Source organism: Anas acuta, chromosome 11 (assembly GCF_963932015.1).
Source record: "Anas acuta chromosome 11, bAnaAcu1.1, whole genome shotgun sequence".
Lineage (NCBI taxonomy): Eukaryota > Metazoa > Chordata > Aves > Anseriformes > Anatidae > Anas > Anas acuta.
In genome coordinates, this window is record NC_088989.1 from 15177646 (window position 1) to 15204883 (window position 27238).

At 42.4% G+C, this 27238-nt stretch overlaps 1 protein-coding gene across 3 annotated transcripts in view; it reads right to left on the reverse strand.

The window, feature by feature from the left end:
• Window positions 1–1705: 1705 nt before the first annotated feature.
• POC1A (POC1 centriolar protein A) overlaps window positions 1706–27238 on the reverse strand; it is an 83118-nt gene continuing 57585 nt past the window's right edge. For all 3 annotated transcript variants that reach the window (XM_068694377.1, XM_068694375.1, XM_068694376.1), the window contains 2 exons: window positions 14031–14168; window positions 1706–1989 (listed from right to left, as the gene is read on the reverse strand). In XM_068694377.1, coding sequence (XP_068550478.1) covers window positions 1891–1989; window positions 14031–14168 — 237 coding nt within the window. In that variant the 3' untranslated portion in view covers window positions 1706–1890. The remainder of the gene's footprint in view (window positions 1990–14030; window positions 14169–27238) is intronic.

Below are 27238 nucleotides of genomic sequence, written 5' to 3' on the forward strand. Positions count from 1 at the left end.
TAAGTTCTCTTCTCCCCTCCCCACCCCCACCCCAAAAAGTCAGCCCACAACTCTGGGGATCAGGCTGATAAAGTAGACTCTGACAACTCATTTTTGTCACTGCTTCAGTGGCAGAACGGCCTCCTTCTAGCAGAAAGCCGGCCATGTGCACCTCTGAATCCCCTCCTTCCCACCCGTCCTGTCACAACATCAGTTCATTTCAATGGAAATGTCGTCAGTCTCTCAACAGAAAGCCTCTGAAAGCTTATAGCAAGAGCATGGAAGAATTTCACTGAATTGATTCCATTAGCGTAATCTAAGAGAAAATAATAATTTATCAGAGGGGGAGCTTAGAGACAGAAAACAAACAGTCTGTGGTGGAGCAGAGAGAAACTCAGCTCTATAATCCACCCAATAAGCATGGAAATGAGAAAGCCCTCATCTTCCTGCAGATGAAAAAGAGTGAAATATTGTGAGGATGCCAATGAGGGGTTCTTAGAGAGGTGGAAAGTACCAGAATGGAAGGAGACCAGAAGCTTCCCAGTGATGACAAGGGAATGCAAACAGCTTCATCCAGATGGGACAAGAAGATTAACACTGTCCGGATGCATTACAGGCGGACACAGCCTCCAACAGGAACAGGTGCAAAAAAAAAAAAAATCGGGTTTGGCCTTAAGACCTGCTAAGCCCTGTGTGAAATAAGAATGCCAGCCAGGTCTCCAGCAAGCATCTGAAATGCCCATGGCACATCTGGAGATGGGGGCTTTGGAAGCACTGGAGAATGCTGTGCAGGTGGGACAGCCAAGGGCAGGGATTGAGGAAAATTCCCTCTTTTAAGAGGTCAGAAAGACCGTAAAGGAGGAGGGCTTCGTTAACCCTGAAATGCTCATGTTCCCACAGCTCATTTCTTCAGGAATGTACGTAGTAGTTTATTACGAGAAAGGAGATCTCCAGTGCATGTTAGCAGAAGAGGTGTTGGAGAACAGGATCTCCCAGAAGTCCAAATTCTTGTGCAGCTACATATTGAACACCTGCTAAAGCCTTGAAGTCTTGGAGGTGTGATGCGAGGAGCAGGGTGACAACGTAGGTGTGAGTGATGAGCTATTCGACTGCAAAAACATCTGCAAAATGATTGAAAATTAAAGGCAGTCCAGTGTGAGAAGAGGGCAGGTTTATGACTGCAGCAAGCATGCTGCTATTTGGTTGCTTTTTCTCTCCCTGCCTTGAATTTAAGAAGTGGACAAATACAAAGCAAAAGCTGCTTGGCAATCCACTCTGCAATCTGATCTAGTAGAGCTAGGACCTTTCCTCCAGCCTCAGCTCAGCAAACCATTTTTCACGCGCTGCATGAGGGAGCAGGTTAAATCCTTCCACTGGAAAAGCCTCTGCACAAATCCAGGATCTGATCCACTTTGTCAGATTTGCCAGGCTCCATTTGGGACTTGGTGGGACAGATCCTTGGGCAGGTGCGAGTTGCACTAGGATATCACATGCTTGCTCTGACTTGAGAACAGAGGTGAACTCCCACTGGCCAGGATATCCTGGGAGCTCTTGCAACAGACAGCCAGCAACAAGCCTAATGGCCCAGGCCAGACATTTGACAGCTCTAGGATGCTTAAACATTTTAAGGTTAACTCAGCAGCAGCTAAGGCAGAACAGACGCAGCCTTTCTAGCTGATTGTTACAGAATCTGAAAAACACAAGAAATCACAATCATCGTCCACTCTTACAAATAAAATCTTCCTTTTATTCTAGCAAAGTAACAAAGTTTTGTATTTACAGATACAATAACTGTACATATCAATTAAAAATTGACTGAGTTCAAAATCTTTAAAGTCACACACAGTCTGTTAAGAACACAAACCACTGCAAACCTCCAAGAGCCTCCATCTCTGCTCCTTTCTCACAAAATCAGTTCACTTTGTTCTGAATGATTTTCTGCTGGTTCTCCAGGCACTCCTTCAGCTTGTCCTCTGTAAGCGTCAGTCTCTGCTCCAGGATGGAAACTGTCTGCAAAACAAAAGGCAAGCTGCTGCTCAGCCACTCACAAAGACAAGCTATGTATGCCACTGTACTGTCGGTGGGTAATGAAATCCTAAATTCAAATGGGAGTATTTGGAGATATTTCATGACTGTAACTCAAGGATCAAGCAAGAAAACCCTCCCAGTGCAAGGCAGCACAGTCGGGTGACAGAAGGGAGTTAAAAACCAAAGTGGCAGCATCTACCTCAATATAATGCCCGAGTATTTGTGTAATCCAGTTACCTCACAAAGGGATTGTTAGAGCTTTCTCCTAGAGCTGAAGTCATCATGGACAGGATACACTGGAAGAACATTTTAACCACGTGGCAATAAAAGCCTCTGCTGAAAACCTTTTATTGATCGCTCCGAGGTAATCAGGGGACCTACCTATGCAAACCACTTGCAGCTTCCAAAGGCACCAGAACGGCTGATAACAGGCAGTGATTATATTTAATGCTTTAATACCCATAAACTTATCAGCAACAATCAATAGATTCATATTCTGAGCATTTTTACTGCATAAATAACATCCTCTTTCAAAAACAAAAGGATGTCCAGAACCTCAGACTCTAATATAGTAATTCAAATAAACTTGGACAACTGCTATTTGTATAGAAGTTATACATAGAAAGCCTTTTAATAGCACGTTTCATAAACACATCACTAAGTGCTTGACAAAGGAAAGCAGGTCTCTTTATCCTCATTTTACAGCTGGGGAAACTAAAGCACAAAGAAAGGAAGCAGCTTGGCTAAGGTCACTTGAGTGACCAGGAAAAATCTCCTGCAAAATGATTTGGGGAATGAGAAGAATGGTGCGGAGAGTAAGGAGAAAACACAGCCATGGTGAAAACACAACATCAAGCACTACTGCAAAACTGTTTCCCTCAGACACATCACAACACCACATGTTAACAAAGTCAGGAAGGGTTCTGCATCATAGGATTTGCCCCAACGCATTTTTTTTCACCCCCAAACACAGCTCAAAGCTTCTTTCTCCTACTCACACACCACTGACCCATAAAGAGGCAGAATCATAACATCATAGAAAGGCCTGTGTTGGAAGGGACCTCAAAAATCACCCAGTTCCAACCCCACTGCCATAGGCAGGGATGCCACACACTAGATCAGGTTGCCCAGGGCCTCACCTAACCTGGTCTTAAACACCTCCAGGGATGGGGCATCCACAACCTCTCTGGGCAACCTGTTCCAGTGCCTCACCATCCTCCACATGAAAGATTTCCTCCTAACCTGTAATCTAAATCTCCCCTCTTTTAGTTTAAAACCATTCCCCTTTGTCCTATCATCATCTACACAAGAGTTCTTCTCCATCCCCTTGACCCGGTGGCCTGTAGCAGACCCCCCAGTAAAGGACAAGCTGTCCTTTATTAACTCTCACCCACCAGCTCTCAACCTTTACATGGCTGTTTCTCAAAGGCAACTCTTCAAAATCAATTCCTTCCCTAATGCAGAGGGCACCATCCCCTCCCTTCCTTTCCTGTCTACCCCTTCTGACGAGCCTGCAGCCCTCTCCCTGTGTCCCGTGTCCCCAGTGCTATGTCCCCAGTCACCTCCCACCACCGCCACCCCACAGGTGTGCCCCAAGAAGAGGAAGAGTCAACTCCTGCCGTGTAACACAGCCTTGCTACAACCACAAGCTCTGCCCAAAGGAACAAACCCTGCATTGCTTAGATATTCCCCTAGCATCATTTAGTTTTATCCTCCTCTATTTCTACCCCTTTGAGGTGCAAGAGCTGCTGTACACAGAGAGCCCGAAGAGAACTTGGGGAGGCACCAGGTACCATCCCACAGCCAGCAGGAGCCCTCCTGTCTGTTCAAAGGAGAGAGGATTTTATCTGATTTGAACCTAGCCATGGCTATTACCTAGGGGCTGTCTTACAGATGTCAGGAGCACAGCGGCTCAGGGAAGAGCACAGCAGGCTGATTGTCTACAGGGGTTTACAGCAAAGATCTCAGCCTGCAAACAACCAGGCAGCGAATGGAAAGCAGCAGGGATCCTGGCTTTTCCATTTAGAAAAGGAGAACAAGTGACTCAAGACTCGGTGATCATTCAAAATGTGGGGGGTAGTGTTGCGTTCAATTTCCTTTAAGAAAAAGATGTAATCAGGTGAATCACATCCTGCTCACACAACCCTGCAAGAAGCAAAGGCCCAGGTTACTCGCAGCTACTGCTACACGCAGCACGGGGAAACAAAGCACAGATAAAGCGGATTTCAGAAAATGTTGAATTTGAGAAAAAGCTGCAAGAAATTTGCTTTCTGCTTATACTCGTATGCAATTTCCATTTCAATAAATTTGCAGTGAGCATTTTTTGGAAACAAGAGGAAAAGGAGAAGTCAGAAGGGAAATCCAGTAAGTCCAAAGAACTTCAGAGCACAGTCCGTTCGGGTTTGAAATACACGATGCCCAAAATACACGGGGCACCTGATGTCCTAGTAAGGTAAGGGAAAGTGCAAAGAAGCTATTACTATTATATTGTAGTTTACACACATACAAAAAGCTACTTTATTCCCCACTGACAGAGTTTTACAAAGCTTCCATGGTGCCATTCATAGGGCAAATCCTTGTTGGTACACGAATCAAACTGCTGCGTGATTTTCCTATTACTTTTCAAGAAGGTAACGAACCAACAACGACCCCAATGAGGCACATGCCACCAGCCAGACACGGTGAGGGTTCACCTGATGCAGGTTTGTGCTCATTCTGTTTCCCTATGGTGGGATCCTGGCTTCCCACAGTGTCAGAAGCCCATTACTTTTCTTCGCTGCACACCAGGAAATGTTCATGAGAAACCATGTAAAAAAAAAAAATGCATTCTACTTACTTTAAGTTCTGGTGAATATTCAGCTCCATCCTCCCTCATCTGAGGGATCCAGCAGTCACATTTGCTTACATCATGACAAACTCCCCACGCCATTCCCTCAAGGTTATTTTTACTCCCTCAACCCAGTAATACCAGAGATCCGTGATGCCAACCCAAATGCCAGACCTACACACACTTTCAGTTTTCATCAGCATCTTTCCTTTAAGTCTTGTTAAACATTTCCTTGCCTGACCACGCAGCAGGGACAGTTTAACCACTGTTAGCCCTAAAGTGGAGGTTTCTGCAGAGCCCTGGGGTAATCCATCCAGTGTCTTTTGAGGACTCTGGTTGATAAGCAGAGCCTGGTGCTAATTGAATCCCAACAGACACCAGCTCAACAACTGGATAATCCCACGCCCAGCCAGCCAAGGGATGTCCACAAGCAGCACGTACGAATTTCGAGTATGCCAGATTCTCACCAGCCTTGACCAAATAACAGCAGAATGGACACAACACGGCCCCAAAAAACATTGATTTGCACAGTGTTACTCAGATAGGTAACAACACAAGGAACACGGGCACACACAAGGACTGCAAAGCAGGTGTGCCTTGCCCATGTGCAGGCTAAATCTTACAGCTGAGTTTCTCCTGGTCCTGTCATCATTAACCATTTCTTAACATAAAACCCCTTTCTCTGCTGATCTGCCTTCTCCGAGAGGTAGGTACCTAGCCTTACTTCAATAAAAAGATTGCTAAAATTTGCTCCATCCCTAATGTTAAAGGTTTCACTAAAGCACGTGCTAAAAACTGTTCTGCAGGGCACTAACGTGTAATGTATCAAATAGCTCGAGAAAGAGCGTTAGCTCTGCCTCTTCAGATTTTTCTTCCCACATGACATGTTAATCTACAAAGACAGAATTTTCTTTGCAGTTTATCAAAAAAAAAAAACACCTTCCTGCAAAAGAACAGTCAGTAAATGCAGAAATGTTACAATGGAAAAAATCCATCAATCTAACAACAAATGTAAATGCAGGGATTTCTATCCACAAAGCACAAAGACACTGGAGTGCCCACATCTCTGTATTAGGATTACATCATTATTTAATTCTCTTTGTACCATCTTATAATGATGTTAGCGGGATAACACAGTGCCCTGAACTTCTACGTGTATGGCAAGCATCAGTCAAAGTGGAAGAGGCTTTGTGCTGCTTATCCATACCAGCACTCCCGTCAGGATGCTGTAAGGAGCTGCATTTATTCACCCCGTTGGCAGCCAACGCTAGGACGTTCAGAGCAGCGTCTGCTCAGTTTCTCCTTGCTCACAGTGGCACAGTCGTGTTTCAGTTCCTTCTCACAGACCATCTCCACTGCTGAAGCTCAGAAGTTCATTACAGTCCTAAGCCACTATCCAGTTAATAGGGACGAAAAGAACAAAAAGATATCTTGCAATATCTTTATAGTTTCCCTGCAACAGCCTCTCCTTCCCCTCCCCACAGGGGGACAAGCAGAGATGGAAGGCTTGCTTTTCATAAAAAAGGTCATGTCAGTGCTATGCTCAGTCCCAAACTGGAGCAGAAGCACAGCAAGTAAATTCCATCACAAAAAAGCTGCTTGGGCATCCAAGGGGCCAACAAAGTCCCTCCTTGGTAAGTGCCGATGAGTGGGTTCAGAGGTACCCATCTATACTTCCTCTAAACTAATCCAATGAGCAAATAAACTACCAGGTGAACGCTTTCTACCCAGGCAGCCACAGAAAATAAGATAAAACAAACAAACAAAAAACCTCCTCCCACAAACAATAGCTTAAAATACCAGACTAACTGTAAAAATTGAAGCTCATGGGAGAACGTGCTCAGGAGTCACACCAAGGTCCAAGTGCAGACCCGTCCAGCAGGCAGTGCCCTTTCCTCCTGCCAGCCCAAGCTTTGCCAGGACTTGCTGTCAGTCTCCCTTCCACCTCAGCAGCTGCACCTAGGGAAACCTCAAAGGAGACCCCTGCTATTAGCAAGCAGCACTCTTCACGCACAAATTATAGCTTAACACAGCTTTGAGATGGGATCAGAACACCCAGTACCTCTGAATCATTTTCATCAAAAAGTGGTGGTTTCAACTAACCAAGGGAGAAAATCTCATATCTGAAGGTATAAGAAAGAACTTTTTCCATTCAAACTAAAACAAAATCTCCTACCCCAAAGACGTTTTAAGTAAGTTCTGTAGCTTCTTACCTCCTTTCTTGTTTTGAATGCAAGCTTTAAAGTAAATTCTCACAAAGTCTGTTTGCATGAAGTATTTCACAGCAGCATGATTTAAGGATAGCACATTATTTTGGAATGAAGCAATTTCATTCAGTCATTTAGTCTTCCCCCATCAATATTTCCTTAGTGCATCTTCCTAAATTTTCACACTTACTTTGTAACATGCTTCAATTCTGCAAACTTTTCTATCTGGTACCACAAAACATTTTGCCCCAGCATGGCTAGCCAGGGCTATATTGGTTAGAGTTGCTGCTGTACAACCATGGGTTATGAAGTCCCAGAAGCAAATGGGATGGGGTTTTCTAAACCTGTGCTCCTTTCACCTCCCAGTACACTCCATTTAACTAGTACACTCCTTTAACTAGATTACAGAAGCGGCTTTGATGGCCATGCAACAGACCCAGTATAGCATCACCAGTGTCGTCACTTCCAGTGCTCATTCAAACTTTTCTCTCAGAAAAAAAAACATACACAGTACCTAAAAATTCTAGTCTCATCCACTTGGTCAGACCAAGCAGCAAAGTAGACACGATATCACTACCGAAATATCACAGTGATCAAATTGGCCCCCGGAATACAGAAAAATGGATATCCTTTGTATTAAATCAAGCCTAGACACCAAGATGAGGAGTCCCAAGCTCTGCCAACATTCTCTGTGCAATGCAGGGACTCAAGGCATGTGTGTCAGCTGCAGCTGGGCCTTTCAACTTGCAGCCCTTTTACTAAGATGTCTCAGCACTGTTGCTTCAGGCTCGATGGCTGATCAGCCAAAGCTGAACTGATGGCACTTGCATTGGATGCTGCACGTTTTGGGGAGGGAAGGGCTGCACTGCTTGCTCAGGTATGGGTGGCCTGCCTGGTGCACAGCTCCTGAACCTTGGGGAGCCAACCAGCCAAAGGAGTCAGGAGACTTCATGTTTCACCCTACAGTACAAAAATACAACAAGTTAAGATGAGCTTTGATGAAATATCCGAGTAGGTACTACAAAAGTGATTGTATCGTGTTTAGCAACTCCAAAAGGCTTAGAGGTCTCCCCAGCCACAAGGATGAGGGTGTGCTTCAAAGACATCCTATATACTTTCCCTGCCACCCAATTTAACTCTGAAAGGATGCAAATCACTCAGCTGAATTAACCCAACTGCTGGTACCCAGCAGATAACCAACAACTTATATTAAGCGTATCAAAGGATACTTCTTCAAGGTCTGCTTGTGAAAAACGCAGATCGTGGGAGATGTTGAGTGTTCCTGCCTGTTGAAGGCTTAGAGAAGGTGAAAGTCTGCTGGACCTCCAGGGAGGCAATCAGCATTTTTGAGAACCTGGCCTCTGGGCTAATACAGCAGTATCACTGGGAGTGTATTTAATCTAGGCAGTCTTAGAAAGCAGAAAAATCCTTAGAGATTTCTGTAACAAGCATATTTTGGAAGTGAATTTCAGAACTTGGATGATACTATATAAGGACTGGCAAGAAACAGGGTACCTCATTTATTTTGAGTAAGAAATCATCAAAGCTACTGCGTCTCCAAAAGATGGTTCTGCATCATTGGAAATAATCCCTATGCCCCTTAAATTAAGATTTAAAAAACAAGCTCATCTGGCATTTCACAGATCATTCAGATTGGAATGCTTGCTTTTCATTTTTAAAGATCACTTGGATTTCACACAATTTCTTTTGTAATAAAAACTGATTGTTAGCTCCTATTTGTTGGGACTTCTCATAGCCAGTGGGTATTCAGGCAGTGAAAGTAACTAACGAACCACGACATTTGTGCAAGGCACAGGTAGCAGCCCTTGTGATCCACAAATAAATTAATTTTTTAAAAAAGATTAATTTACTTATAACTGCTTGAAGTCATGTAAGGATTTATTTTATTAAACCCATTGTTTAATCTACTATTGTGGTTTAACCCGGCCGGCAGCTAAGCACCACACAGCCGTTTGCTCACCCTCCCCCCTCCCTCTCTGGGATAGGGCAGAGAATCAGAAAGAAATGAAAGCCTGTGGGTTGAGATAAAGACAGTTTATTAGGACAGAAAAGAAAATATAATACCACTACTCCTAATGTGTACAAAACAAGTGATGCACGATGCAATTGCTTACCACCTGCTGACCGATGCCCAGCCTATTCCCGAGCCAGTCCCCCCACCCTGGTCAGCCACCCCTATATTGTTCAGCATGACATCAGATGTTATGGAATACCCCTTTGGCCAGTTTGGGTCAGCTTTTTTTGTCCCCTGCCAGCTCCCACTGCACCCCCAGCCTGCCCGCTGGCAGGACAGAGCAAGGAGCTGCAGAGTCCTTGTCTTGTTGCAAGCACTGCTCTGCAACAATTAACACATCAGTGTGATATCAACATTATTCTCATCCCAAATCCCAAACACAGCACCCTACCAGCAACTAGGAGGAAAATTAACTCTATCCTAACCAAAACCAGGACATCTGCATTCAACATCCCACAGAAGATAGGGGCAATTTGTTCCTTACCAACACGTTTTGATGACCATATCCCCAAATATAAGATGTAAACTTGATTTTACTCATTTGCATTACAAACACGGCACACACATTTTTAGTTTTATTTAAAAAGCATCCCATTTCTCCTCCAAGTCCTTTTATTTATTTATTTTTTGTACTAAATATCTTTTTAACAAAATATTTTTCTCCCCATCTCTGCAATCTCTTCTGGAAGAAGTGAGATAATCCTTTAATCTCACTAAAGCTAAACTGTCCTTCAGTTCTGGCTTGGATTACCTTTCAGATTTAGTAACTCTTCACATTTCACTGTGTTGTTTTCTCCCAGCTTCAATACCAGATTAGCTTGAGGATGGATTTGAAACTGTTTCCTGTGGGTGGATTACCACAGCTACTCATGAACTTTTATGGCAAACTCGTACATAGAATCATTTAGGTTGGAAAAGGCCCTTAAGATCACCAAGTCCAGCCATCAACCTAACACTACCAAGTCCACCAGTACACCATGTCCCAAACACAATGTCCACAACTCTCTCAGATGGAGAGCTCGGAATGCTTCATGTGGAACAGACACCTTCCTTCTTCCCACGCTAAGAACAGTGGCTTTTTCCTCAGTGCTCACTGCACACCTGTGCTAGGGCTTATCAGAGTGAATGGAGCAACCGCAGGTGTCTGGAGTGAGGGCAAGACTATACAAACTCTTTATGATAACCACTGGGAAAACAAATCTTCCACTGCAGCTAAGATGCTTAACTCACAGATGATCATCTGTCATCACAGCAGTTCAGCTGCAAATGCAGGAAATACATTTTAGATAGCACATCAAATAATACCTGCTCATAATACCCACTCCATTTTAGTTTCAGCCAAAAATCACTTTTCTACTCCAGAACATTAAGGATAAATTATCCTTAATCCAGCAAAATTATTGATCATGTGCTACTCCCCTGAAAAAGGCAAAGATTGCTTTATTTACACATGAAATATGGCTACAAACCATGTTTAGAAAAAAGTACGAAGACGCTGTCAGGTTACATTAGACCACTTTCTTACTTAAACCACAAAAAGGCTCGACAGAGTTGCAGTGAGAAAAGGAAAGCTTCATCGCATCAAAGACCTGTTTAAAGAAGGCTGTCAAAGCCCTCATGAGTAAAATCACAGCATGAAGTTCATAACGTAAAAAGAAAGCTTCATAAATCCAAGGGGGACATATCTATTAGCTATACCATTTACTGCTAGATGTGGTATGCAACAGCCACTAGTTTCTTTAGTCCTTACTAGAGGAAGTTGTATCAGAAGTGCCAGCTGAAGGAGCAAGTCAGCTCAAGTGCATCCCGCTGCACAGGACGTAATGCCTCTACAGCCTCAGCATTTCTACCTTCAATTGGTGTCTGGCAGGAAGAGACCTCTTAATAGAATAAAAACGATCCTGCTGTATCCAAGTACGTGACACTCCACTTCATCTAGAAACCTATTGTCAGCAGAGGGAAGGTGTTGGTAATTGGTGAGCAGCGGACAAAGCAGCGTCAAGCGCGCAGCTCAGTACAAAGCTGTGCACTGGGTAGCGATGACAGTGTCCAGCTGATTTCTTACTATCACCTCTTTCAGCAGAAAATTTAAAAAAAAAAAAACACACAGCATTTTTTCTCCTTCCCACTTTTTACATTATAGCCAGGTTAGCACAGCAAACCTTGACATGAGAGCTAAGGAAGTGTTAGAAAAATGATAGATTAATTTTATATTTACATTATTTCCCTGAGTAGCTTATCAGAACTTTAAGTTTCCTCCACGGTATGTCTCCACATTATGTTAACGCAGTGTTGGAAACTACGATGAGCACAGAGGTGGTACATTAGAAATACACCCAAGCTCCCACGGAGCTAACAAATTAGAAATTCCGGGAAAACCTGTAGACAGCTTCTGGAAATGGTGTGTCCGTCCCTTCTTCTCTATAGCTAAGAAAACAACATAAACAATTTGGTCCTGCTTATGCCATTAGAGTTGTCTTTAAGGAAGCAATACACAGGAATTACATAACAATGATTTTTAACAGAGCACCAGGAGACTTCTGATACAGTCTCAGCCTTTCTGGAAGAAGGGAAAAATGCTGATGCCTGTATTATGTTATTTATTCATGAAAGCTTTTAGTCATGTATTTATGAAAGCTTTTTTTTTTTTTTTTTTTTTTTTTAAAGAAGTAGTGGTGTCCTTCTTTCATTGAAAGATGTCTGCAACTCCAAAGTTCTCGTTTAAAAAACACCCAGCATTAATTTGAATCTGCAGGAAGCAGCACCCAGTTATGCTTCGGCAGAAATGGCTAGGAAAGATAACCAAACAGGTATCACCAGCTTCTGTTTCCATCTCACTCAGACCAGAGCTAGCTAGCAGATTGCTGTTAGTCCACCTGGTCAACATCTAATGGCATGGAAGAGGTAGTAATGGTGCTCTGCTGGACCTGTGCTCCCTTCTGTGTTATAACCCATCAGCACGGTGTGCCCACAAGGGAAAAAAACACAGCTACAGCTACAAAAAAGTTCAGCTACACCAGCAGGCGCCCTCCAGTTACCTTCATTTCTTTGCCCTGCTAACTGCCTGCATCCCCCTCTCATGAATCTCATCTCCTAGTACAGGGATAAGGAATTCTTCCATGTTCATTTGCACAAGCTTGACAGTTTTGTGTTAACTTGTTTCACTTCTAAATACTAAAATGAAAATGAAGCAGTGCAAAACCATTTAAACAACACATCAGGTACATCTACTTGTACACATGCATGGTATTAATATAACCTACAACATACAAAAACTAGAACCAATGGGAAATTAAGTAATGTACAATGGCAAAAAGCTACAGGTAAAAGGTCGCTGAAAGCAGTTACTCAAGGCAGGGTGTTTTTTTTTAAACTATATTTTCAGGCCTATTTCCAATTTTATTCTAAAACCTACTAATTTATTCCTCCCCCAGTGATCTCAGTTTCTCTCTTTTTGCTAGGTTTAAAACAATGTTTGGATTTTTTTTTTAAACGGTTACACAATACCTTCTAGAGATGTTTGCATTGCTTGTATCTAGTTTAAATCCCACATACACTGTTTACTGCAATATTTGCCTCCTCTAAACACCTATGAAGTTGAAAAGGAGCCAATACACATCCATCATCAGAACTGTGAATCTGATTTATGTAATGAAAGATAAAGATCACATTCCAAACTTACTAAGGAGACAAAAACAAAAACAAAATATTTTGTGTATACACTTGGTTGTGTTTTAATAACAAACATGCGGGTCTAATGCCATAGAAGATTTTTTTCCCCCTCTAGTGTTCTGAGGATTCTGAAGTTCTAAAGACTACAGAGAAGTGCTTTCTTGCATTTCTGCCAAATGAATTTTAAATATCTTGTGGTTTTCACTCTATACTATTTTAGACTGTCTGTAGTCCTGGAATGCTTTATATCCCTAACTCAACCCTACTTCAAACCCCTGTTGAGCTCTCCAGTCCGTCATCTTACACTTTTTTTTTTTTTTTTGATAACATGTACTTCTCTCAAGAGAAGAAAGCTCACTCAAACCAGTAATCAGTGTGTTCAATACACAGTGTTCAAGATCTGCTTGTTCTTCCCTAGAAACAACACTCAAACTCACAGAAAAGCCCTCCCACACAGATTTTTTCCTGATAACCACCATGGTGTCATCTACATATCGCTGGTGTTTACTATCCCTTACCTTCTCCCTGCTTCTCACATTCCTCAAAAATACACAATGAAATTCAATCCTAGCTCAGAAATAAATATTTCCTAACGCAAGCAATGAAGAACAATTTGGTTAAACAAACAAACAAACACAACCAAAAATACAGCTCTGTCCTCAAATTCTTATTAAACAAACATATGCTGTGATGGATCACCACTACCAGTTGGTGTTGTTCAAGCATTACTTGGGGTCTCTGTAGAAGTATATGGTAATGCTTCTGCAAGGGATTAGTTGTTCATTACTTGTGGGTGAGAAGCATGTTTGTGAGAAGGGCACAGAAGGGCCCAAATGTATAGATGGGAGGAGAATACTGCAGAAATTGGACTCTGTAGGTGAATGTTGGGTGAGGGAAAGGAGAAGGATCTGAACAGTTTGCCTATAGACTGCAATGTAACAGGAGGACAAGAGGCTAATTACTCACCAAGACAGAGTCCTACTGCCTGCTATTTTAGCCACACCTTCAGGCGTTACCTTGGATAAACCTTGGCTTAGGATAAGGTACTAGAGCCAGCTCAGTTAGCTCTCTGCTACACTGCAGTGCAAAGGAATGAGGGGAAGAGCAGGGCCTGAGTTGGAAGCTGATGGGAGGGAACGGATAGTGTCATACTGATAAGCAGATGAAAAGAGATTTATCGTAAAACTGCTAAAAAGCAGGATAAGTATGGCTAGTCCAAAATCTCTATGAAGCTGTTGCAAAATATTCCCATTTTCATTACAAACCAAACAGCAAACCATACCTGAGTCAGAACATCCAGCTGTCCCATGATATGCTCCAAGGTAGTTGCAAGACTGCTGTCCTGTTGCTGCTCGTGGTTCCTACCAGAATCCTGAGTTTTAGTTTTCTTAAGGTGAACACCGCAATCCATTTCTGATAGCTAGAAAAATAAACAGACAATCTGCTATTGCAACGCAAACAGCTGGAAAAGGGTTTCTGTTTTATGAATGGTAAAGAACAATTTATGTTGGTAGACTGTCAAGAACAAACAGTTGCATTTCTCTCTTGCCCTTTTAACAGCACAGACTCAGTTAAACAAGGAAAAGCTGCCGTGGAATCATCTCTCTCCGCAGTCTGGAGGGGTGTGTGTGTGTTGTTGTTATTTTTTTAAAGCCTTCATCAGGAAAGGCAAAGCTTACACAACAATCTTGGAACAATCCTGCTAGGTTTGAGATTTGTGTGTGCAAAGAGCTTTGTCACGTTCATGTGCTCCACACACACAGACCGTACAGGTAAATGGAGACTTACAGGAGCCATGTGAAGCACTACCTCCAAATTACAGAATGAAGCAAGCTACCCTGACAGGAGTCAAAGTTATTTCACCCCAACAGCGTGAGGAGAAAAAGGCTCAGTGTACCACACTAAAGGCTCTCTCCATCTTTGTTAGCTGCAGGAAGGCAAGGATGCAATAGTGCAGTTAAGTTCACCAAAATGATCCAATATGCATTGCAACACACAGTTTTGATTTAATGCTTATAATTTTATTTACATCTTGAACTGGTTCTCCCTCCTTAATGAGGTTAAGAACAAGGTTACTTTGAAGTTTCAATTTCAACTGTTTTAGTTATGCAAGCCTGAATATTTCATTCCAAATAACATTTTAAAACACATAAATTGCTAGAGAATTTATTCTTCTTTCCTTTCCAAATGAACAAACACTATTTGCATTACTTACTTCATTATCACCAGTAGAAGCTGAGTTTATCTAAACAAGTTAGCCAACTGATTAAGCAACTGCAGACTTATATTTCCTAATTTACACTAACAGACATGACTTGAATCTAAAGCCAAGATTGCAGCACTCAGAACGTAGCTCACCATGGCCCAGTGCCTGGTGCCTTTCCATCCCATGGGCGGAACTTACCAACTTACTGCTCACGTAAATGTCTGGAGCTTGCAGATCAACAAAAAGCAAGGAGTTCTGGCAGACTGAAAATGGGCTCTAGGAGTAGCTTCATCTCTTCTCTGCTATGAGGGCATTTCTGATTAGCACTGTATTTAACTATTTATCTCTACATTTGATGCAACAAGACCTTAGACCATTTCACATTACTTTAAACCCAGACTGTTTAATGCAGTAGGAGTATCCTTAGATAAAAATATATGGAGGGTCTACAGGATCACGGTTCTCCATGAAAAAGCAGGAAGCTCACTGTCTTTTCCCTTAAGACTGGTTGGGAAGGGAAGTTCAGGCAGAACATGCTCCCTGTGCAACAGGACACACACATTGCTTGCAGCAATTCGTATTTGCCACAGCCCTTGGCCAACACAGGTCACACTGTGCAGGCCTGGCACAGGAGCCACACTCGAACTACTTGTGTGCTGCAGGTTGCCCCAGAGCCACGTGCTGGTCACCAAAGAACTAATTTGATCGATTAAAACACGCTTTTGCACATACGAGATAAAGCCAGCTTCACAAGGCTGCAATTTGCTGTGTACATTTAAGAGCAAAACAAGAAAATGCAGTTGATCAACAGCGAATTAGCACTGAATAGCGTGTTTTCTTGTTATGCTAAGACTGGCCATTATGTTTTGATGGTATAACTTTAGGCCAGCCAATCATGGCACAGCAGAAATTTCAGCAAGCTAACACCACATGCAACCTGCACTTAAAAAGCCCAAATGATGATGAGCCATCCACTTCAAAACCCATTAGAACAAGCTGACTCACAGAAGCAGAAAAAGGACTGTAACAACATATTTTCTGCTCTAGCTTTAAAGCATATGTCAGACAGCTTTTCGTAAAAAGCTGCTGGGTTGAACTCAGCTGATATTCTCTTTGCTACAGTACGCAGTACAGACTTTAAGAGCATGGCATATTTGCAAGGGCAGCATTGCATAGATCCACTCACAGGCTATGCACCACCACTGGGAAAAGCCCAGCAAGCCACCTCCATGAAGCTTGCATGGGTTCCTGGAGGCACTCAATGGTGGCCACACTCCTCCAGAACAGAATCTACACGTAAAATGTGTGACAGGATGGTGTACTGCCCCATTTCAAACACAACAGCTGCTTGAGAGCTTACAGACCTTTGTGATCAAGAAGATAACTTGTAGGTAGCATCTTCAGCCGTGAAGTTCCGAGCCCGTGCATGCCCCTAAAGCAGGGATGCATTCAGCCAACAACAACAAAAAAAAAAAAGCTACGTCAATGGGTCATAGAGAGTGACTCCCAAAAAGGAGGCTTTCAACTGACGAAGGTCTTTGCATACTCAGTTCTAACATCCTACCCTGCCACAGCAGGTGCAAGAACCGAGTATCCAACATCCACACCTACAGACACCACTTTGAATCGCTGCCCACAAGGAGTCAGGCAGAAACCGAAAGCAGCTTGCTCCAGCCTCTTACTCATCCCACCCGCCTGGATGGCATGAAGCTGCAACCCAAATCTGGAATCCGGCCAAGCAGGCCTCTCACAGAAGGGTCCTGTAGACACTACTCAACAAAGGTGAAGAATCTGCCCACCGCGGGCACATCCAGCACAAGGTGATCTCGTTACAAATGCCTGCAAACCCTCAGCTGGCCACATATGAAAACACCACAAGCCTTAAATGCAGCCCACAACACACGGAGCTGCAGCAGGACAACAGCACAGGATGGGCTGACGGCCAGCAAGGCCAAGGTGGATGCAGCACGCACTGCCTCCTCTCAAAGGCACTGCACTTTCCCTTTCATGGGTGAAGCCAGAGCATTTGCATCCATCTGGATCAGGCTCCATACAAGTCACTGGACTAATTTCAACTCACCTTTTTAAGAGCCTAAACACAAATATGTACTTGTAGGAACACTACCCAAAGCGTAACAGAAGCCTTGTGAACCAGGGGGAGCAGAGATATTGTGCAGCCTTCCTACCATGACTTTGAGAAGAAAGGCTGGTTTTTAATCCCTTCCAAATTTCCATGCCAAATTACCCTTTCCTTTAAGTGAATAAAAGCTTTTCCTGCATAAGCAGCACAACCGGGACTTCACAGAGCAGATGCTGAGGTGTTTACGTATCCTAAGACCAAGCAGAACTCCAGAATTAAGTTTGATATTAATTTCAGAAAGTTGCCAAACATTTATAAGAACTAAAACAAATTCTTCTTCATTAAAAAAAAAAAGAAAGAGACTGTTCAATGGTCAGAGCAACATGTTATCTCCCACAAACACCTACCTTCACTTCTGTGGTAGGTCAAATACAGCAGTGGCACTGCTTGGAGCTGCAGTAAAGCAATGATGCTGCCTCTGTAGAACTGAACATATAGCCTCCAAATATGACAGTGGTGAGCATCGTTGTGTGGTCTTTCAAAACCCTGCCCTCACGTTTTAATAACAACCACAAATACAAGTAACAGCATATATGGATTATATATAATAACAACATCTATAGATGTGTAAGTAATACATATAATTTGAAGGGAATACATATATTCAAAGGGAATTTTATACCCAGGTGAGGAAAAACTTAAGCGCCTCCAGGCTAAAACTACTTTCAATTTGATAAAAAAGGATTAAATCAACCCTATTACTGACCACAAAAAACGGACAAAGAACCCTTCGCATGCCAAGGTACAGCTCCCCTAAACTTAATAGGGATCTAAACCCTGCGGCGAGCCAGCCACTACTGATTTAAATTCAAACCAGCTTTAAAAATGATGTGGAAGAAGGGACAAACCACTTAGGTGGAATATAGGAACACTGTCAGAGAATGCAGGGATGTAATGAGGAAGGCCAAGGCCTGGTTAAAATTAAATTTAGCAAGAGACATCAAGGACAACACGAAGGGCTTCTTCAAATACATCAGCAGCAAAAGGAAGACTGAGGAAAATGTGGGTGCGCTGCTAAATGAGGTGGGTGCCTTGGTGACGGCAGAGACAGAGACAGCGCAGTCACTGAATGCCTTCTTTGGCTCAGTCTTCACTGCTAAGGCCAGCCCCCACGCACTACCAAACCTGGAAACAAGAGAGAAAGCCTGGAGAGAGGAGGACTCTCCCCTGGTTGAAGAGGATTGGGTTAGAGGTTATTTAGGCAAGCCAGACACCCAGAGATCTATGGGCCCCAATGGGATGTACCTAAGGGTGCTGAGGGAGCTGGCCTGTGTTATTGCTAAGCTACTTTCTATCATCTCCAAAAGGTCTCGGAGAACAGGAGAGGTGCCTGAGGACTGGAAGAAAGCCAATGTCATGCCACTGTCTTCAAGAAAGGCAACAACGAAGAACCAGAGAACTACAGGCCAGTCAGCCTCACCTCTATTCCTAGAAATTTGAAGGCACAGCTCATCCTTGAGGCCATCTCTAAGCACGTGGAAGAAAAGAAGGTGATCAGGAGCAGTCAACATGGATTCATCAAGGGGAAGTCGTGTTTAACCAACCTGATAGCTTTCTATGACGAGATGACTGGCTGTAAAGGATGAGGGGAGAGCAGTAGATGTTGTCTACCTTGACTTCAGCAAGGCTTTCAAGGCTGTCTCCCATAACATCCTCCTGGGCAAGCTCTGGAAGCTTGGGATCCATGAGTGGACATGGGCTGGATCCAGAACTGTCTTGATGGCAGAGCTCAGAGGGTTGTGCTCAACAGTGCTGAGTCTAGTTTTGGAGGCCTGTAGCTAGTAGTGTCTCCCAGGGCTCAGCACTGGCCAGTGGGATCCTAGCCTCCATGGACCTCCTAGGTCCATTCCAACCTTAACCATTCTGTGAAAAAGAGTTGCAAAAAATACAGAAAGAGCCCTGCAATACGCACTGCCTTCCCAACAGCCTCAGTGCTGACAAGCATCACAGCAGTGCACGGATGCTTGTGCTCCCCTCCGCCCCACACGCGAGGTGAAGTGCCACCTGAGTGCTGCAGACAGGCCCCAGAAACAGTGACACTGCCACAGAGGTTTTATCTATTTTGGTCCGAGGTCAAGTGCGCATTTTATTCAGTGCAACCGAATAAATGTATTTGCCATTAAATATCTTATTACAACATCTGCTTATTAAGCACTGGGGGCATAGCAAGAAGCAGCTGAACATTAGAGGAAGAATGGATAAGCAGTTTCAGAATACAATACAGCTCTCAGTGACAAAGGGAAAACAGAAGTGATTTATTTATAGCAACCACTTAAAGACAGCGCAGTGCAACTACTTGGGGGAAAGGGAAAATTAATCAGCCTTCATTCCAGACATCTCTTGCTGAACCTTTCATGAAAACTGCTCTGGCTAAACAGCACTGCAGCCAGTTATTGTAATGCTGGTTGGGGTGTAGGGGACGTGTTAACTATAGAATATGTGTGCATCAGTAGTAAAACTGCTGTAGACAAATTTTAAAATGCCACTTTGCTTTCTAAATGGTGATATTTAGAAAATGACCCCTCTTCTCTCCACTGGAAGGGAATAACTGAGTGGAGGGAAGGAATGGGTTCAGCTTCACCTCTAGTCCTTTAAATCAACTTCTACAGTGCATCTACTGTTTTGTTTTTAAACAGAGTATGATGTGACAGAATTAATTTTTAAATATCTTGGAAGATGGCATTGCCTTTAAGTAAGACATCCATTGAATCTGTTATTCACTATGTGCAATTAAATTCTTACATTTTAGCTGAAAAAAAAAAATCCCCAAGAAGCAGCAGAGAATTGGGGGGGGGGGGGGGGAAAGGTGGTGCATACTGTTTATTTGGACTCCAATTCTGCTAATCCAAATGAGAAAGAAGTACCATTAAAGTCTTCTATTTTAAGGACTCATTTTCACCCACAGGTGAATGATATTTTAAATGTATTCCCACAGAGCAACAGTGACATCCAGTGGAAACATTAGTTTCAAGTTTCCAGGGAGGTCAGACGGAGTACACTACCCTGGATTAGAGAACTCATTAAAAACTGAGAGGCAACCTCATTTCTCTCTGCTAGGTATAAAATACCACTGATTGAAAACAGTTCTCTGAGCACAGGCATTTTCTAGACTGGGAAAGCATCCCCTTTTCAACACAGCACTGAAATTTCTGGTGCAATCGCATTCTTTGATACTAGCACTACTCTACCTCAATGCTCCAGACCAGGATAGAGTAACAGCTAGGAGACAAATTAAATCAGTTTTGTCAAACAACTCATAGGATCACAGGTCATTCTTGCTCACCTCTTGTCTCAACACTCAGTTTTGAGAGCAGAAGAGGACAAAGGAGAGAGGGAGGGAATAAAGAGAAGGGAGGTGAAAAATATATTACTTCCCTTTCATTTTTTTGTGCATTTTTAAGGCCAAAAATGATGTAGGACCCTTCTCCCCACTGGTGTTTGTAAAAATACCAAGTGAAAACATTAAAGCTTGGCACACCTACCGTAATGACCATGTTTTTTCACAGGCCAATAAATATTATACCTGTGATAAACCCCAAGAAACATCTTTACCTCTTTAGATCCCAAGGCACTCTTGTACTCATCTGCCTAATCAGACCTCTTGCAGAGACAGACAGATGGTGTAAGGTTTGTGTATTTTAAATGAAGCAGCTTCTTCCCATCCAGCTCCACTAACTATGGTGCCAAGAAGGAAAAAGAACATGGGTTACACGTCCTTTGAGGTGACTTCCAGTAACAAGCATCCCCGCCAATTTGCCAAAAGCATCGAAGCTATGTGCTGTCCATGCACTGCAGGAGGTCTGTGCTGAGCACCGCTGCTCCACGTGCCATCTGAGAGCAGGCTCATGTTTTCGGAGCTACGCATTCTTCATGTCATTCAAGAAATGATGGGACCCAAATATAAACAGGGGAAACATTGGGAAGAACTTTAACTCAATTTTGGGTGATTGTTCTCTGGCTCTTTTTAAGGTTGCATTGGGAAAAGCTCCCCCAAAAAAACACTGCTAAACACTGAAGCAAAGTGTTTATCCTCTGCCGTAGGTTATCTGGCTACAGGTATTTTTACATCAAAGGCAACAGGCTCCAAGGCCAAACACAGAACACACACGGTGTTCTCATGAAGCAGTAGCTCTCTGCAGTAGTTTCTCCTTTCTAACGAGGTATGTATGGGTACGTTGCACAATGTATTACTGTGCCTGTGTTACCTATGTATGAATTTGCCTGTTACGTGTATATATATATTTATGTGTACACATACAGAAACGTACCTCCCCCCTATACATTTATATATATATATTTATATACACACACATATATGTACACATATAAAACCAACATGCCCATTTGGAACTTCGGTTGCTTGAAGTTTGGAGTTTAGCAGAGAAGTCTGAGGTCTTATAAACGTTTAAAGTTCGAGCCATCTTCATCCATCTCTCTAAGGCGACACAGAACAGCAGCTTGGAAAAATACATAAATCTTGCCTCTGTCTCTTTGCTTTGAATTATGACTCAAACATTAAAATAAGCCACATACAGCAGCAGCCTAAGTGGGTGAATTTACATTAATTAACCTGAGATGGTGCTGAACTAAAAAGGCAATTTTTATTCTGACCAATAATGACATGTCAGGACGTGCCTTATTGTTCAGAGTTTTAAAGAACAAATCTATTCACTGCAAGACAACAAAAAGTATAATTTGATCTCATTTCTGTGAAAAGTCTCGTTAAACCAGAACACTAAGGGTAACAGCTGTGGCAGCATGGCTGCTCACATCCACTACTGGGCAGAGCTGTTGCAGGTTGTTGCCATCATTCAGATCCTGTTGGAAAACCAAGCTGAGGGCGCTGATATCTTGTTTTTTCTTCTTAACCAAGACCTTCCTCAAGACAAGATGAAAGAACTCTGATGAACAGCCTGAAGTAACGTATAAAAAATGTTAAAACACAAAAATGGAGAAGAACGCGAGCTTTGATTTGTTTTCCTGCACGCCATTCCCTGTTTACATTGACCAGATGAAGGGAAAAGCAAAACACAAGTGTTTCCAGGGGAAAAGAGCAACATAAAGGCAAAACCCTCCAGCTTGAGAAGAAACAGTTTCACACAGCAGCAACAAACCGAAACAGAGTATGAGAGGGCTCTGTTCCTATTGAGCCTATGTCTACTTGCAAAAACGTGGGGTCTCAGATTGCAATAGGCTTCCATGAGCAGGCTCCCTTCAACAAAAAGTGAAGGAAGAGTGAAAATTCGTCAGCTATGAGCAATCACCTGCAACTGCACCACTTGTGAAGGATGCAGGGAAGAGCTCCTTAATATCCTGGGATTAGTTGTAGTAAGACTCCTGCCCTTCCCTATCAAGCTTCTGCTTGGACAGCAGAGCAGTGTAGAAAGCAGTAGAAACTTATCTTGAGAAGTCATCACTGTCGTTCTTTTAAGTAAATAATCTATCTCCATATTCCAAGAGGAAGACAACAACATAGCAGGCTAAAGCTTCCTGGAGTAGAAAAACATCCAGGGACAAACAAAGTGACAAGAAGATCAGAAAAAATAAAATAATTAAAAAAAAAATCAATTTACAGGCCACATTTAATCTGAAGGATGATCCCCTGCTGTTGAAGATAGGATTCCTCTCTTACAAATCATAAGAATAAGGATATAAATAGGAAGAGGTGGAGGAGATGCAAACAGAAACACATTCACATGCAATTGCACAGAGCTCCAGCCGTGCCTTCCCAGGAGGGAATTTCACAGCAAATAAATAAATAAATGTACAGAAGTATTTGTAAGTATTAAAGGATGTCAAAATTAGAGATAGTTACTGATTTGGAAGCCAAAAGGTCAAAAGAAGAAAAACCACATCTGTCCCCTGAGTAATTCAGGAGGAATTTATTTACACAATGAATGACTGTGTGACAGACCGAACTGCTGCAGGCAGCGTGGAGACCATGGGCTGAGCACCAAAGGCACCCAAGGTCACCAAATGCAGAAGGGAACAAGCAAATGAGAGGTGGAGACGGGTTAGGAAGTTCAGCTATAGGCCCCAGAGAGCTGACTGATGATCAATGATCAGATCATTGTTTTCACACATTTTTCTTTAAGAAAATTTATGACTTACCACCACTGTCAGATCTCAGGTTTTTGTAGCAATTTCTTGTCAAACAAAAAATTACCTCCCAGAGAGCATAAACAATATTGAAGATGCATCAAAGTCTGTGTAGTTAGCAAAATAAGGGCACATCTCCTCTTTCTTCAGGCTGAAGTTAATTGTAGTTGATAATTATTCAGGCTCTAGTTTGTTCAGGAAAGACTTTCCAGTCAAAATGCAGGAGAGGCACACTGAACTGACAGTCTCTGTACAAAGTCTCCCGCACTACAACAAGGCATTTGTCTCCCGTCTGTTTTGGAAAAATATACATTGAGGAACTAAGCATAATCCAATGCCTCATGGAAAAAAAGAAGCGTAGAAAAGGGGCTAAATGTCTATCATCTTAGCCAAAAGGCATGAAGAGCCATGGGCTACTTATCGTTTGTTTAGAAGTCCTTTCCGCTGAAGCACTGCTCTTCCCAATCTTCACTAAGTCTGCTATGTCATTAGCCTTTGATTTTGGTAACTCTGCAATAGGGCACCATCTATCTTCTAAGGAGCTAAGTATATTTAGAACATTTGTGCACGTGACCTTTTAAAAAACACAAAGATTTCCTGGCAGAGGAGTGACAGAGGACGATTTTGCCTCTCCGCCCACATGACTTTGGTCTCCCAAACTGTCCGAGAAAAGGACTACTCCCGTGGGCAGTTCTCAGCATCATGCTGGGAGCTGAGAACTAAGCTGTGTTTTCTGAGCAAGGGTAGCTCTGACACTTGCTGGCTTTGTCATTTGACCTTATCCTACAGCTTACCTCCAAACCAAAACGCTTTCGCATTTACAACTTTTCTCATTAAAACTAACACTGCATCCACGTACAGTGTATCTTTGGGTTTTATGGCTGCAGAACGCACAACCAAGGTGGCAAGAGAAACACCTCCCATCACCACCTATATGTTCTGCCGTGCTGGTTACCTCTCACCAGCCACACACAGCACTCGCAGACTGCCTTTTGGACATCCGAAGTCCTCCTTCCCCCATTAAAGACTGCTTTGCCTCTGAGGTTCTACAACCTGAACAACTCTTGGAGTATTTTTCTTCGAAAAGTTTGATGCAATGGCAAAAGGGTCAGAGGCTGAGGTGGAAAGTCTCCTCAGCAGTCCCTCTTTGCCTTGTAGTACCTGGCACAAGGACTTACAACATAGAATCATAGAAGGCACATTTGTATTTATATTTAAGATCAAAAAAAGAATCTCTCCATCAATTACTATTTCCTATTTTCCACAACATCATGTTAAAAACAACGTTTACCAACTTAGCTCATGCATATTTTTTTTTATCCATCAATTTCAGTGAGTGTACAAATTTAGATAAATACCCAAGCACTTTCTAAGTGCCCATGTGACATCAACTGTTCAGCATTTGATCGTAACACTTTACCATACATAGTCTTCTTGGAATTAGTCAAACAATAGCAGCAAATCTGTCACATAATGAAACAAATGTTAATGTATACTCGTGTTGGCTGTAACTGCACGTGCAAAGCTTTGTATGAAGCTTCCCTTGTATCTGAGGGGAAAAAAACAGCACCACCAAAAACCCAAAATAAAACATTTATCCACCCTCTCCAAAAAGAGCAAATAGTAGGATTAAGTAAATATTTCCATAACGTACCAGATTTTAGAGTCCTTTGATCTGATCCTGCACAATTCTTCATACAGACAGACCCTTATGCTCAGAGTTTGTGACCCCAGGACAATCGTAAGAGCCCACACATATGAAACTACAGGAGAAAATCTATGCCTCTTATTCTGCATTTCCTTTAGGTCCTCACTGCTCAATACTTTGGATTAAAACATAAATTTATTTGTACTTAGATTCCAGCTCAAAGCAAACACATAAATCAAGACACGGGACTATAAGACTTGGTTTCCTCCCATGAGCTTCATGCAGAGCTCATCAGGAGTGCTCACCCTTAACTTAGGTTTTCAAGGCAGTTAGGCAACACTTTGTAGCAGCAATTACTAGTTTATATCTTGTCAGCAAGCATTCCAGGGATATCATAACTCTGATCTAACATATAGAATCTCTCACATCTGTACTAACATATATTTACTATTTACCTATTTACTATTTACCTCCGACAGCTTTAGTGTTCTTTATATCACATTTTAGTGTTTATTGTTTTACACCACAGCCATAACTATAATTCCTGCCCATCATGGCCTTCTTTCATTTGCAATAGCCCGTGCACAGAGTATTTTTACTTTCAAAGCAAGCTGCATCTTCCAAGCCTCATGTATTTACAGAAAACACAAGCAGGTGGGCAGAGCAACTTTGAAGTTCACACCTATTGCTGCAAACAAGCCCAATACCCTGATTCATAATGAACTTTAACCAACTGCCTGAGAAACCAGCATCTTCTAAAGGCTTCAGTCTCCACCTGCATATTGAAATGAAGAGTGTTTCAGAGCAAGTTTGTTTTCAAGCTCACCAACCCTGACAGGATTTTTCATGCCTCTTTTATCCCACAGGTTGTTTAGGATTCTTCTTTTCTCCCTATCCATCTCAATGACTAGTTTCTGTATCTGCATTCAGTTCTTCGTTCTTAGTGCTTGCATGCAAGTCTGACTCTCCCTACAAGAAAATGAATACAAAACAATGTTTTTATATAGCTGCAGCTTTGGTTAGTATCCATGCTTTCACAATACTTCAGGAAAAAAATAAAGTTACACCATACAAGAAAGCATAAGCTCTTTTTTTTGAGAACTATCATCCTTGCCTTAAGGAAAAGGTGAAAACAGACTCAGATGTGTCAAAAACAATGTTCATATATTTTAGGGGTACAGAAAATGAATAACAACCTACATGCTTTTGGCACGTAACTACATTTAAAAGAACATCTGCAAAATCTCAGGCTTATTCCAGAAGCAGGATCTCGGTACACTAACACAGCAGTAGAGAAGAATAAAGCAGTTTCCCTTTCCATCGAAGGAAAGGATGACCTCAGTATGAAATTAAAAACTACAGGTTGCTGTTTTAAGTCTTTTTGATGGGAGAGAGCCGGGAGAAATAATACTGACCTCAGCTACACAAAATGCATCAAAATAATTACTTCATAACTTAAAAAGGCAGCATTTGGCTCAAAATAGAAAGGAAGCACTTTTAAAGCTGAATATATAGTGAAATACAAGTCTTGCACTAAGCTGTAGCGGTACTCTTCAAAAACAGCCCGGCATAACACATTTCTAAAAGAAAAAAATCGAAGACCTTCACTTGGAAGAAAAGAATTAGGCTGCCATGAGTGGACAATTTCTTACAGAGTCAAAATTTCCATGTTCAGGTTACATTTACATTCCTCAGAATAATAAGCCAAGCTATTTTTGGAGAGATTAGCTTCTTTTTTAATAGCTAAGAACATTTTGTATCAATCTGAAATTTAAACTTAGGATATTCAAAACAAGCTGGCAGACTACATTGTTTACCCTTCCTCTAACTTTTAGCAATAACTGTGTTAATATTCAAGCACTGCATTCTTAAGAACCAAAAATTCAAGAGCACTGAGCACGAGTCATACTTTACATTTCCATTCTCATCGAGCACAGTGAGCCATTCATTAACAGAGACCAGATGCAGGCTCTGCTTCTGCATGTTGCGATTGCTCTGGAAACAATACAGCCAACAGAACCAAAAGTTTCACTACTTTGGCATCACAGACCACAGTGCAACATGAGACAAGCACAGGAACTTCACTCCTTTAGAGCAGCTCAAAGCAGCACCACACTTTCAAAGCAGAGCAACGCTCCCAACCATTTCATGAGAGTCTGTCAAAGGTTTAATTTAAAAGCCCCTATAGATGCTCACAGCTAACCCAGCAGGTCTACTGGGAGCCTCGTTTATGTTGTTCAGACTGAAAGGTAACACCACATTTGGCCAAGGAGTAAATAGGAGGGAAGAATCCCACTGACTACCACTCTCAGTTTGAACTTAGAGAAGTTGCCATAACACGGTAACTTTCCCACATCTTTTATATTCCAGTACTGCCACTGGGAACAGCTGCTCCCA